The 13,213-nt window shown below is 38.0% G+C and overlaps 2 protein-coding genes across 3 annotated transcripts in view; one reads left to right on the top strand and one right to left on the bottom strand.

Moving 5' to 3' along the window:
• Positions 1–392: 392 nt before the first annotated feature.
• Positions 393–12,192, bottom strand: cyldl (cylindromatosis (turban tumor syndrome), like). 2 transcript variants are annotated; one of them, XM_085251226.1, is made up of 15 exons: positions 12,056–12,192; positions 9,622–10,092; positions 8,146–8,403; positions 7,094–7,172; positions 6,842–7,017; positions 6,563–6,725; positions 5,583–5,724; positions 5,042–5,152; positions 4,871–4,962; positions 4,717–4,780; positions 4,475–4,607; positions 4,017–4,125; positions 3,826–3,944; positions 1,444–1,657; positions 393–1,367 (listed from the first exon to the last, which is right to left on the bottom strand). In XM_085251226.1, exons 2-15 carry the CDS (start codon positions 10,057–10,059, stop codon positions 1,183–1,185), a joined length of 2,283 nt encoding a protein of 760 aa, XP_085107352.1. In that variant the 5' UTR covers positions 10,060–10,092; positions 12,056–12,192; the 3' UTR covers positions 393–1,182. The 2 variants fall into 2 exon arrangements, with proteins under 2 accessions (XP_085107352.1, XP_085107351.1); XM_085251225.1 differs by lacking the exon at positions 12,056–12,192 and adding an exon at positions 10,361–10,661.
• Positions 11,436–13,213, top strand: part of zc3h3 (zinc finger CCCH-type containing 3) — an 85,616-nt gene continuing 83,838 nt past the window's right edge. The window contains exon 1 of the mRNA XM_085251224.1: positions 11,436–11,540. Within this exon, the coding sequence (XP_085107350.1) occupies positions 11,495–11,540 (46 nt within the window). The 5' untranslated portion in view covers positions 11,436–11,494. The remainder of the gene's footprint in view (positions 11,541–13,213) is intronic.

Raw genomic sequence — 13,213 nt, 5'->3', positions numbered from 1 at the left:
CTCGAACTGGCAACCTTCCGATTACAAGACGAACCGCCAACTCTTGAGGCATAGCAGTTTGTTCATCAAGGAAGAACACACTTCCCTGCACTCTTGAAAACCAAAACATGACAACAGAAAATACACGAAGTGGCAACAACTGAAGCTTAAAATGAAGTACCAAAAAGTGAATCTCCTCTAATGGATAGTTGAGGCTGGTTCCAAAAGGAAATCAGTCCTCATGGACTCACATGTTAAAATTCCTGAATACGGTGTCAGTTGAACAGGCCTAGACACTAGTCAGCAAATGCCTGGAAATCACCGGTCACTGGGGTAAAATGGTTGATGCGTGGTTGGTGGAGTTTGCATAGTTGTGAAGCTGTATGTGTATCAGCACACTGTATGTCCAACTCTTTTAGTAAAGACAGATGATGAAAGGTTTTATTGATTGCATTTATTTATTTATGACATCTATTTTACTGAATATCAGAAGTAGTAATAGTAAAAAATAGAAAAAGGTCACAAGTTCAACCAGGACTCCCAAGCAGCCAGTCAAGCACAGTTTTCCACTGTGATATTATTCCCAACATCTTTTCGTCTCTTAGGTTGCTCACAGAAACATCTTTGTCAAGAATAAAATCATTGTTTCATTTTCAGGTGTGAAATTTAAATACCAGAAGATAAAAAAAATATATCTAAATATATAAAGAAATCCAGCCAACATCCAAATCTGATGCCAAAATAACAGCAGCATATAACATAAGCTTTTAAAATAGAGCTGGTTAGATGGTATTCTTAATGAACCGTACTGAATCATCACTACTGTCTACTTTGAAGGGTTTTTCATCAGCAAAACTCATTTACTTTCACTATACAAGTTGTAAATAAAATTTAAAGTAATTACAAACATCAGCAGTAAACTGTAAAACTATTTTTACAGTGCAATATGTAATTTATGTCCAACACATGCTGCAAGCCAGTAATTATTTTCTTCAGATTATAGTGCAAATTACTTAGAAAGCAATGTCAGTTTATCCTCTACTTCATGCCATATTAGAAAATTATTGTCGCTATAATTTTTTTCCAGCACCCAAGCACCACACACACATTTAAGATATTTGCATGTTAACTAAAGAAAAAAAAAAACAATGCAGCAAAAAGAAATTACACAAATAGCAAAACGTCCAGTGTGCTCAAGTTCCATCAGCGATAGAGGCACATAGTGGTGCTTTGGTACAGGTACATGTAGGCATCACAGAAGAGACGCTTTGCTACACCTTTCATATCTCGAGGTGCCTGGTTGGCCAGCTCGGAGGGGGACATTTCCAGGTATTCACCAACCTCGGGGCAGGGCTGCACCTCTGGAATGTTGTAGCCATCCATCTCTCCTGAACGCAATACACACAAGTGAGCCAAAATGCACTCAGAGCTAACTTGTGTATGCATATTAAATATCCCGCTTACCCTGTCTGTCTGCCATGCTGTCGAAGAAGATCCAGTCCTCAGTGTTTGGTCCATATTTGACGAAGGACACATAGTGGCTTGTCTCGATGCAGAGCACAGCGAACAGCTCCATTTTGTCTCTGATCATAGTGTGAGGGTTTTTACGTCCAACATAACCCTTTGGGATTTCCAGGGATGCTGGTTTATGGCTGCGACGCTGAGGATGGGAGTGCACCTGAAAACACATACACACTATTAGACCTGTAAATAGTCACTATTTTATATCTATGTAGCCACTGTTAAATTTCACATTAGTAACTTTAGTTCATTGTCTATAAATGATCCCTAAACCAAAGGAGATATTTGAGACAACTCTATAATGTTGTAAATAAAGATCCTATAATAGTATAGACACAATCCCTACAATCAATCACCGATGAGCAAGCATTTGGTGACAACATGAGGGAAATAAAGTTTTTTGTTAAAACAGGAAGAGACCTCCACCAGAACCAGGGTGAATGATGGAAGGAATGAGAAGAGAGAAAAGAGGAGCACAGAGAGACTACCAACACGAAACAGGACAAAACACATCTCCCCAAACAGCTTTAGCCTAGCTAAAGTATGACATTATTAGCTATCTCTGCGTCCAAATGCTCCTTTAGTTCCCAAAACCAAACAAGCACTGGGGCACCATTAAAAGTTTAAAGCCTCAGATTCTTTCAATTCCAATGAAATACCCAGTGGGACATTTTCCTAGGCTGGAGGATCAGGGGAAAGAGAAGACAGAAAAGAGAAACACTGGAGAGGCCACTAACAACAACTGGGAAAAAAAAATACGCATTACAGGTCCCAAAGCACATCAGCCCTGTGCAAAAATGTAGCATGAGGGCTAAATTGGTCTCAATAAAAATATATGTTGATGGTTTATTGGCAGAGACAAATTAGACCATCTGGGAAGAAGAAGAAGACGGCGAAAATGGATAAAACATGAGCTGAAGCAGTGTTTTAAGAGAAAGACTGCAAAGCCTGAACCTTCTAATATATGCTGAAAAATTCAAAATTTTTGAAAATGGTGTGTTTAGCGAAACTTCTAACAAATAAAAAATATATATAATTTTTTATTTATGAGTTTTAATTTGTATCAAATTTGATTCAAATAACATGTTTGCAATTTATTGCTTAAAAGTGTATTGTTAGATGTATTTAGGTTTTTCTGGCAAAAACTATGACACCGATGTTGCTGAAGTCACAAAAACTCATTTACCAAATATCATCCACTTGATGTTACAGAGCTAATTGAAAATACAACAAATAAATTCAATAATAAAATTGAAATTGAGAAATATTTTTCCTTGATCAGCTGCTTACAGCATTCGTTTACCACCATCCAGTTTGCTCTTCCTGAATGGAGTGCTAGCAGGTGCTCCAGAAGAGCTTTCTTGCACATTTTGCAGAGCATTGTGCTTTTTACTAAATCATCATCAGAGCCTCACACTCAGCTCTCACTGTTAGATATGTTTGGGCTTCAGTCATTGTAGTCATGGTGTTGCTATATCACAGATATTGTGATGTGACATTTTTATATCATGTAAAAATGTATGTATTCAACAACATGACAAGGCACAGCTCTAGTCACGCACTACTTAAGTGGATGACCTAGTTATCTGTGTACGTCCTTCATTTGCTATCTGTATGTATAAGAGGAAAGGAGGAAGACTTCACATACACTAGCCTACACTAGTTGATGTCTGACAAAAATTAATTTAAATATTTCATAAAATATTCAAATTTTCACACAGTGTTTCATTTAGAGGCTTGATAGTATGCCACTGAACTGATATAGTGTTTCAGCAGTACTTACTAGGACCAACAGTTAAACAGCAGATGGTGAGCAGGTGATGTAATGCACCAAGAGCAGAGTTAATTAGCTGCTGTTCAATTCAGTGCACAAACTGATTCAGAAAGCAGCCAAGCATAGATTTTTATATATAGACAAGCAAAACAACACCATGTGTTGCAAAGCCAGATAAATACACAATATTATACACAATAATTATACAGTAATAATAAAAAAAATCTGAACAGGTAGCTAACAAATATCTCTCAAACCAACTGGGATTTCGGTCTAAAATTTGATGACCTATATTAAGTCAAAGTTCTAGTTTTAGTGCATGTTCAACACTGACAGACCACTTGTTTGCAGTACAGATCAGCCTTGATTGTGATTTAATTTGTTTCCTCTCTATATCTGAGTCCTACCTCCTAATAGCAGCTAAATCTGATGAAACTGTGGTGAGGTGGGAGGTTTCACATGGAGAAATGACGTCAATACATTCCCTCTACCGTGACAAATTAAGCCAAAGACAAACAAAATGATTCAGGTGTTAAAACAATGTGACAAACCTGTTTTGAACACTTCTCGCAGAAGACTTTGAATCCTGTCGGGCTGAAAAGGGGATCTTTAAAACAGTCGACGCACTCAACCTGTGCCAGGGTTCCACACAGCATGCACTGCTGGGGACCTGAAAAACACACCGTGCGTTGTATTCACTGTGTTAAATTTAGTCGCTGTGAGTTTGTATTCTTAATCTGACCTTCAGAGAGGAGGTCAGTGACATCCAGCTCCAGAGAGGGGATGATTTTGTCAAACATCTTGAATTTCTTCCCAAAGCGAGGCATCTGGAGGATGAGGCAGGACGGCACCTGGAGTGATGGTACGATGAAATAAGATGAAAGACCACACAGACTGAATACGCTCAAGTGATCAGATTCCAGGTGGTCTGCTCAGAAAGCTTCCCCACAGAGCCATCTACTGGAGAACCAACCATTACAAGTCTGTCTATTACATGTCTGTGAGAAAACAGCTAAATCATTTTTGGATTAATCTGTGGGGGGAAAAAAACAGTTTCCATTTTTTTGGTAACTGAAATATTATAATACAGGATTGTCCTTCTATTCTGATAAATATCGTTATATTTTTAATTTGTTAAGCAATAAAACAAAAGTGAAAGTGGGACTTTAAAGTTTGTGCCTAACAATGAAGTGCTCTCACCTCTGCCAGCTTAAGACCTGCACTGTGGAAGGAATGTTCTAATAGCTGCTGCACTGTTGGCAGAACTAGTCTGTGGTTCTGGTCCAGGAAAATCTGATAGCAGTAACTCTCCTGCACTTTACCTGCAGCTGATCTAAAATGGGAGAACACACAAGAATAGTCTGCATTCCAGGTATGAGTCTCAAAATGCATTATACTATACAGTACAGCAGGAGACAGTAATTTAGCTATAGTAAGTGTACAGTTTTAGCAGAGGATCCAGGGCGAGGATGTGGTGCATGATGACACTGAGGAACTCCTCTGGATCTGAAAGACAAAAGTAACATGAATACTTCAAACTCAACCACTTAAGACAAAACAAATGCCTTCCAGAAAAGCTTTCCCAAATAAGCAGACCCTTCTCATCTGTGGTGAATGATTGGCTGTAGCCATGTTTCTGCAGCTGCTGTCGTAGCTTCATGATGTGTCTTCCTTCCACAAAGCCGTTACTGCAAACGGCACACACAGAACTTTCATAACAGCAAAAATAAAATGCAATCCATGTGATGATTTGATCAAAACACAGACCTGCGGAGGGGGTTGACTATGTCATTGAGCAGTGTTCTCTGAATTGGGGCATCTTGAGGTGTTGTTGATTTGAACAACATGGAGTCCAACACGGAAGAGCAGGAAAACAAACTGAAAGCAAAGAAAGAAACTAAGTTAACATAAAGAACTGTACATTCCCTAACATTATGGATTTTTAAAAATATAATAAAAAGTCAGACTGGAATCCTTTCAGTATGCTTTGAAAATGCAGTTAAAGAAACTGCTTTCATATTAGATTTGCTATGTTAAATGCACAACTGGTTTCATCTCTGTACCCACACATTGAATGTACAGTACAGCATTCAATTGCAGTAGCTGGTATACCAACAATATAGTAGAAATGGAGACACCATCAAACAATTTCTAACCAGTAGAAGCAGGACAAGGCATCTGCACTGATGATGATGTCAATGCTAGCTAGCTAGTTAGCTAAAAGCCATTACAGGTAAATTCGTTTGTTGGGGAAGCTGTGCATTATTTAAAACTGTAAAACCACAGGATAATAATTTATTATGCTGACCTGAAGAGGGCAGCGTCCATGTAGCAAGAGTTACAGTGTCCTTGAATCCCCTTCATTCGTCCAGTCAGAAGCTGCTTAACCTGCTCTGTGCTCATAGGCGGAACAGTCTGCAACTCAGCTGTACTGTGGTCTGTTTGATCCACTAAATCAAAACATAAACAGCAAATATGTGGTTATGTATATAAACAGATAACAGATATAGATGTCCAAATGGCTGTTGTAAAGTGTATGCTACAGTCAGCTGTTGGACAAATGTGCAACTGGAGCACTGCATTTGATGCTGCTGCTAAAAATGCTTCAAAAATACAAACAGTAAACACTACTGATACTTTATATTAAAAAAAGACAAGTATAGAGAAAGACAAAATAGAAATGCATGTTTCAAGTAAGTAAAAGGAAACAAAGCTTAATTTTTGCAAATTAATTCTCCCTCTGCTGCCAGAAAAGTTCAAACTCAACCAAAATGTAGTTTGTTTTGTTTTGTTTTTTGCTGTTTTCAGTATAAAATAATCCTTTGTGGACAAGGGGTCACTCACGGCCAGTTGGATGTAAACTACATTGAAGAAAGCACCGGGACACTAATTACATCTACAGGAGCTCAGCTGTGGAGCTCCTGGCACAGTTTTTGTGCTGATGTTAATGCCAGAAGAACTTTGAAACAACAGAGCCACTTCATTGCTGTGGTTCCTAAACACATGCTCTTTGCAACAATAACACTTCTAGTAGATCATGGAACATCTGAGAGAGGAAGAAGTTCACAAACTTGCTGGAGTGGTGGCATCCTATTATAGTACTACACTCAAGTTCAGTGAGAGCTTTAGACCAACAAATTATTTCACAAATGTTTGGAAAAACGGACTGCGTGGCTAGGTGCTCGAGTCTTATATACCTGTGGCCTCTTGAATTCAAAGGATTAAGCTTAAGAGGTGTGGCCTAATACATTTTTCCATAGAGTGTAGGTTTGTCCATCCTGTACTAACCAGTGTCCTCAGGCTGCATTTTCTCATTGTGATTGGATGATGTGCTCTGAAAGCGTGAGTCAGGCCGGCATGAGCTCAGCTTCACAAACAGGGCTCTCTTCACAGGACATTTGAAATAACGCTGACCTTTAAAAGTACCATCACTCACTCCTTTGTTCTCATCCTGCAGATCAGAATACAGACTGATTATACCAATGTCTGAAATTTAACCCAACATTAAACGCAAACTAAAACATAAATATGCAAAACAGTTTTAAATGATGATGAGTAAAGACTTACCAGTTCCAAGCCAACCATAGTTTCACTTCGATCAGGCAGCTTGCCTATCCAGCGAATAATTCCATATGTGTTGCCTTCACCCAGAGTCACTTCTACCATAGAGTTCAAACTCAGACCCATATAGAGATAATCTGTATCAGCTTCTGGGGGTGTGTCGACATCCATGCTCTCTCCCTCTGCAATGAAAAATGTGTTTGGCTGAGGCATGATGCAAATGTAAAACAAACAAACAAATGTAAAAAGACCTCAAACCTGCAATCAGCTCTCCTTTGATAACCGCTTCTAATGGAACTCTAACTTCACCCCCCGTCTTCCCAGATTCATCTTTGTCCTGAAAACACCAACAGACAAAGGAAATATTACTGTCCTATACTCCACTACTACTGCTGAAGCAGTTTTAGAGAGTCTTAACAAAGTTTGGTTGTAACTGTAAACTCAAAGAAAAGCAGGAGCACGTAAATGACAGAATATCATCAGACAGGATAATTATCAGTGCACTGCTATTTTCAATTGGATTCAGATCCAGACTTTTACAGGACCATTCTGGGACAATGGCATGATTTAAATTACTCACTCCAGTGAGTTCTGAATCCCCATCTCCGATCAAACATTAAGCTATTATGAATCTAGCTATGACAATGTTAGCATTAGCATTTAGTAAACACTAGTCAGTCTGATGAATGTAACTTAAGACTGTGGTCTTTGTATTTGTGTTCTGCCACATGGATGTATTTTGTAGAGTGAATATCCTAAATGTGATTTTTTTTTTTTATTAATCATTATAAAAATAAGGCATTATTTTATAAAAGTCATTTTCACACACAGAGCAGCTGTCAGTCGAGTGACCTGCACAGAATGTGAAGCTGGGTTTCAGCCAGTTAGACCCATTTTACAGCGAGATCTGTAAACAAAACAAAATCCACCAATCCAGTAGTACATCATACTGTATGGCACAACTGAAGCAGTAAAGTCATATACATGTAGCTCATGCTGGTTTATGTTCAGACACACAGCTGCTGATGCCAGGATGGAAAGGTAAATGCTTTAGCTCCTCTAAATTGTCAACAGAAATGTAATTAAGTGATTACTTTTACTAGATGAAATGATGATGCTGTAAATCTCAGGTGTGTTTCATAACAAAGAGTTTGCTTACAATTTAAACAGGTAATTATTTAGTCCCTATTATTTGTTATTATTTCTTTGAAAACATAAAAATCTGATTTTGTAGAATAAGCTTTGTGGATTTATGGCACAAAATTACATTTGATATGATTTTGGAATTAAAAAAATGGAATATTACTTACCGTGGAAATCTGAACGAAACATTGTCCACCTATTTCCAGTAAGTCCAGCACCATTCCATAGCGAAATTTATCATCGATGAAGCAAGTAACTCTGTCTCCCAACTCTAGCCTTTCTGACTGTAGGGATGGCTTATGGACAGGGGGTAATAAAGAGCTGACTCTGTTGAATGGGGTAAAAACGCCACAGTTTTTGTCACACTTGAAATATCTTTCACCCCCATAGGTCCCATCACAGTAGCCCTTTCCTCTGTCTGGTCCCTGGAGAAAAAGAAGCAGAGCAGATTAAAACTGATGTCACACAAGACCTCAGTTAAATTTCTCTACCAGTTGTTCTGCTTTGCAAACTGCAATCATGCTGTGCAGTTGTGGAGTTGAATGGCTCCACCTGGCTTCAGCTTGTGAGGTTTTTACATTTATACGATTTCAATTAGTGTACTGTTTTACAAGACATTTTGAAACTTATTCAAAATAGTGACCTTACAAAGAAATTGATGCTTTTTCAAGCATGAAGCAGTGCACCCTTTCAACTTTGGATTGCTTGTGTTGTCTCCATACACCACTCCACAATGACAAAGCAAGTTAAAATACTCCCAAAACAAATTTGAGGGTATTTTAATGATTTATTCAAAAATAAATGGTTGAAGTATCATCTTTAGAGACATTTTTACAATACAGACATTTTTATGGTTCATACTGGCTCTGTCAGTTGTCCTTGATATGTTTCCACAACTTAAATTTGTCTGTGAGACAGGATTGTATCTGACAATCTCTGTGGCAATTTAAGTGCCCAAAAAGATGGCAACCCCCATTACTCACAGCTGGATACATTTCAAAATCTTTGTAGCTCTGCTTGACCAGCCAAGCTAAACTGGGACATCAATAATGTGGCAGCTCATCCAGCTCATGATCTATCACAATTCATCAGGTTATTGCCCATGAGATGACAATCGTGACCTTGACCCATAGTACGTTTGAGTTAACACCCATTAGGTGCTCAGGATCTTGATGCACATTGCCATGAAAACTTCTCCGGATCTGAATCCAAACGAGGTTCTCAGAAAATATATATATATTTTTAAATGACTGTGCATTCATGCTTTCTGAAGAACTGGGCTGAGCTTGAAAGAAAAATACAAGGGAGAGTTGAGGAAAATGTGCCAAGCTTGTAAGATTATTCTCAAAAGACTTACTCCTTTCAAAGGAACTTTAATCCAGTCCTGAGCAATGGGTCTAAATATTTATGAATCTGGTAATGATTCAGTCTTATTTACTTATGTTTATAAATGTTCAAATCACTTCAAAAACCTGCTCTTGCCATTTAATTGTAGAGTAGTATGGTGTGTATATTAACAAACCCAGTTTGAAACACTACCACTTGTCTTTGCTTGGAGGCAGAAATCTCAAACCAAAATGAAACCTATAATATGTGTATATCTTCTGGATATGCCAGAAGGAGTAAGAAAAAAAACATCAAACCTGTAGTTCGATTCCAAAAAAGTATCCTGGTATGGGACAAGAAATAGATGCCTTTTTTATTGGTCCAATGTAGTGAATGATGCCTCTGAGCTTCTTCCCAGCTTCCTCCACAGTCACTTCAGTACCTATAGCAAGTTGCATTGCTGCTTGCAGATCATGTCGCTCTCTGAAACACCTCAGCCTCTCAGCTTCATCAGGCAGTGCCTGCAGCAGCTCAACTTCCTCTACACACAGCTGCTCCATGTCGTTGGCCTCCAAGTCATAGTCTATTCTAGAGTAGTTCATTAAACACATTCGTAGCTTTAATGGAGGGGGGGATTTTTTCATTTCTGAGATGTACTTATTTTCAGGCATGTAAACAATACTTCCAGCTTTTTCAAAACTGATCCTTTCTGGCTTTTTTGTTAAGATGAAGTACACATTTTCTGTTGATGCCATGTTGCCGAGCCAGGAGATGTAAAGGGGTACCTACTGTACAGAGACACACAGAAAACACACACAGCACAAATGTGTTGTTCAGACAGGTGTGAAAACAAAACAAAAAAACAATATACCTATTATCAATTTTGACACCAGCACTCAAGCTAGCTGGCTAACGAGCTACAATGTCAACTCTACAAATAAGCAGAGTTCAAACTGAAAACGGAGTCAACATTGTTTATAATTCTAAACCTTCAGACCGTCTGCATCAGTCTCTCCAGCGAGTATTTATTTATAAAGAAACCTCCGTTAGCTTTACCTTCAATTATTCAGCAACTTTAGAGATTGCTTTCCTTTCTGTCTTCTCTCTTCGTTTTACGTCCAATCAGCTGCCTTAACTTTCACTTCCTCTTTCATTTCATTTCGCAGCAGCGTCACTGGTACTTTGTTCATGACAGTTCATAGAAACATTTTTGGACCAGACGAACAAACTTTTGGCCCAAAACTACTTCCCCGAAGGGAATTCTAAACTTTATAAAGCGCAAATACAGAGACGCTTCCCGAAATGACGAAATGATGTTTTCAAATCGGTTGTCAGCCAGCTGCGCATCAACGATAGCGAGGTTACGAAATGAAGCCCTTAGTACTGTCTTACAGACAGCTAACGGCTTTGTCAGTTGAATCTGACAATCCAGCCTCAAGAATGCTGACTGCATGTAGTACATGAAAATTGAAGCTTGTTTTTTTTTATACATGTGTGGATATCAGATAAATTCTGGGCAATTAATTACCTTGTGGTGTGTGATCTGCCTTTGGAGCTTCCTTTTATTGTTGTTTGTTTTTGTAGCTGAAAGTCGGTTCATAGTTTGTTCAGTCATTGTGTTTGTTCTCACTGTGATTTCCATACAAGAATCAATACAGAAAAGTGGTCTCTTAGTTGTATTGTATTTAAAAATGTCTTACAATTAACGTGTCTGAATAAGCCTGGTTAATCCAGGCACAGTAATGGGAGTCCTTTGCACGGAAAGTAGTTTCTGGAAAGGAGGCAGCTGGTTCTTCTTGCTCAAAGCACGCATCATGCATTGCCTTAACCAGGCAAAGTCATTTAGACATATGGCCTTACACATCTACATATACATGCAAAGAGAAACCACAGCCTTGATAAAGCTGAAGACATTTATCTTTGTTTATTGTGTTTTAGTAACATTTTAAGTCTCCAATAAAATTAACTCTGCTCACCACAACAGTAAATTAAATAAATAAATAAATAAATAAATAAATAAATAAGAAAATTCTACTCATTCTTACGGCCCACTTTGAGTTAAATGTCAAGCCTGTAAGTCAATACTGAGGATAAACATCGATGACATTCTTCAGACTGTGATTGGCCAACATGAAATACGTCATTCTTAAGGGCGTCGCCATTTAATGACGAAAGGTTGTGGTCGTAAACATGGAGGAGAGAGAAGCACTTAAGAGACAAATTGACCTTTTACAAAGTAAGTCTCTCCCGGTAAATGTTGACAATTGTAGTTGTTACAGGCGGGTTAACAAAGGCTGTTTTGCACAACACGGCTGCTTGAAGCTTGTCGGTCGTACGCGTTTTGTTGAAGGATAACAGTTAGCGTTGTGCCACCTCTACGCAGTAACATACTTTTTTAACGATATTCACGTGTCTTAACAGAGCCGTTAGTGTCCTTTGAAGAATGCTTCCTGTTTGCCTTTGGAAGCAAGTAAATGGCTGTTTATGTCGGTGTCAGCTCCCTGTAACAGCATAAAGGTTCAGTCCTGTTTATAGTCCCCCGCACTAGTGATGACAGCACAGCGCCATAACAAACCTGGTTTTAATTACTTAACTTTAAGGCATAGTCGTACATTTATTTACATAAAGTACTAAACTAGTTACCGGTATTAAAAATTTGCTAGATAGCATAGCGACAGAGCGGAAAACAAGTGTATAATCTTCCAGAAAAGCATAAAAAACTCACTGCTACAGATTTTTCAAGTCTCTTACTCGAAGGAAGTAATGAGAGTTATTTGAAAGATGTTCTTTCCTTCCTGACACTGGTCAGTCTCCAGGATTTCCTATAGGGATCTGTAGAGTAAACTCAGCGAGTAAAGGATGGAGTATTATGAGCCTGTTCCGTTGTCAGTATGCTCTGACGCTGATTTGCATAGTGTTCCACTGTTATATTACAATTAACTGGGGAAGTAAACGGTCACCAGGACCTAAAATCTGAATGTTTCCAGTCATGTTTCCAGTCATCAGTCATATTTAGCTTAAATGAGTAAAAAGTGTTATGATATTTCCTTAAATCCTTAAATTACGTTTTGGGAAAAAAAAAAGCCCAAAAGATTTCTTCTCCCTTAAAATAATTATACTAATATCACCGGCTCTGGTACTGTAGAAATTTCTGACTGGTTTCGATTCATGATATTTTAGGTATAGCACTCAAAATATCATGTTCCTTGTTCCTTTTGTATGCTTTCTTTGTGTTATGGTTACTATCTGACCACCTCTGTATTTGTATTTTGAGTTAAAGATGATTAAGAGTGATAGATGGTCTCAGGACACAGTCAACCGCAGATAGACTGACAGACGTTGTTGTCAGTCCAGATTGGAGGGCATACATTTTAAGAATTCAGTGTGTGGAAATCCTGCCAGCTTAACCTGGAAAAGTGAAGTGATGTCATTGACTAAAGAAGATATATATTTTTCCCAGTTATTTTCTCTTAAATTCGTTTCATTTCGTTTTGTTTTTATTGACAAATTGGCTGTTTTTCATTTTTTGGAAATTTACAACTTTAACATTGTCAATTGTATTTTTCAGAACATTAACTCGCCTCTCACCCATTATTATTTTTCTTCAGTGTCACTAATATGTGATTGTTCTAAACAATAATAAAGTGAGGAAATTTTTTTTTAAAAGCATAAAAACAAATAAAAAATACTTTCTCCTTATCAGTGCCTGTGTCTCTCTAACCAGTCAGAGAGCTCCAGACTGCGTTCCTTACTTACATTGCTTTTTCACCAGAGACCAAAAGAGTTATGGAAATGCTAATTGAAGAAGCTAATCAAGTAGTTAATGTAATAGTTAATTAAGCAGCTAGTAAGAAATGGAAATTGAAATTGAGGAGCAGAGTCATTATTTAAATGTCAGAAAAAACACAT

Source organism: Mchenga conophoros, linkage group LG17, assembly GCF_057382185.1.
Source record: "Mchenga conophoros isolate Kocher_MC1m ecotype Shallow Benthic linkage group LG17, M_conophoros_male_GT1.1, whole genome shotgun sequence".
In the NCBI taxonomy this organism is placed as follows: domain Eukaryota; kingdom Metazoa; phylum Chordata; class Actinopteri; order Cichliformes; family Cichlidae; genus Mchenga; species Mchenga conophoros.
The sequence above is the reverse complement of the archived record's forward strand: the minus strand, read 5'-3'. Positions and strand labels throughout refer to the sequence as shown.

Excerpts from the sequence above, each read along its gene's own strand:
- cyldl (XM_085251226.1), bottom strand. The coding sequence starts at position 10,059 with ATGGCATCAACAGAAAATGTGTACTTCATCTTAACAAAAAAGCCAGAA. Across the intron at positions 4,963-5,041 it reads ATAGTCAACCCCCTCCGCAG|TAACGGCTTTGTGGAAGGAA; the intron begins GTCTGTGTTTTG and ends TGCCGTTTGCAG. Across the intron at positions 1,368-1,443 it reads CAGCATGGCAGACAGACAGG|GAGAGATGGATGGCTACAAC; the intron begins GTAAGCGGGATA and ends TATTGCGTTCAG.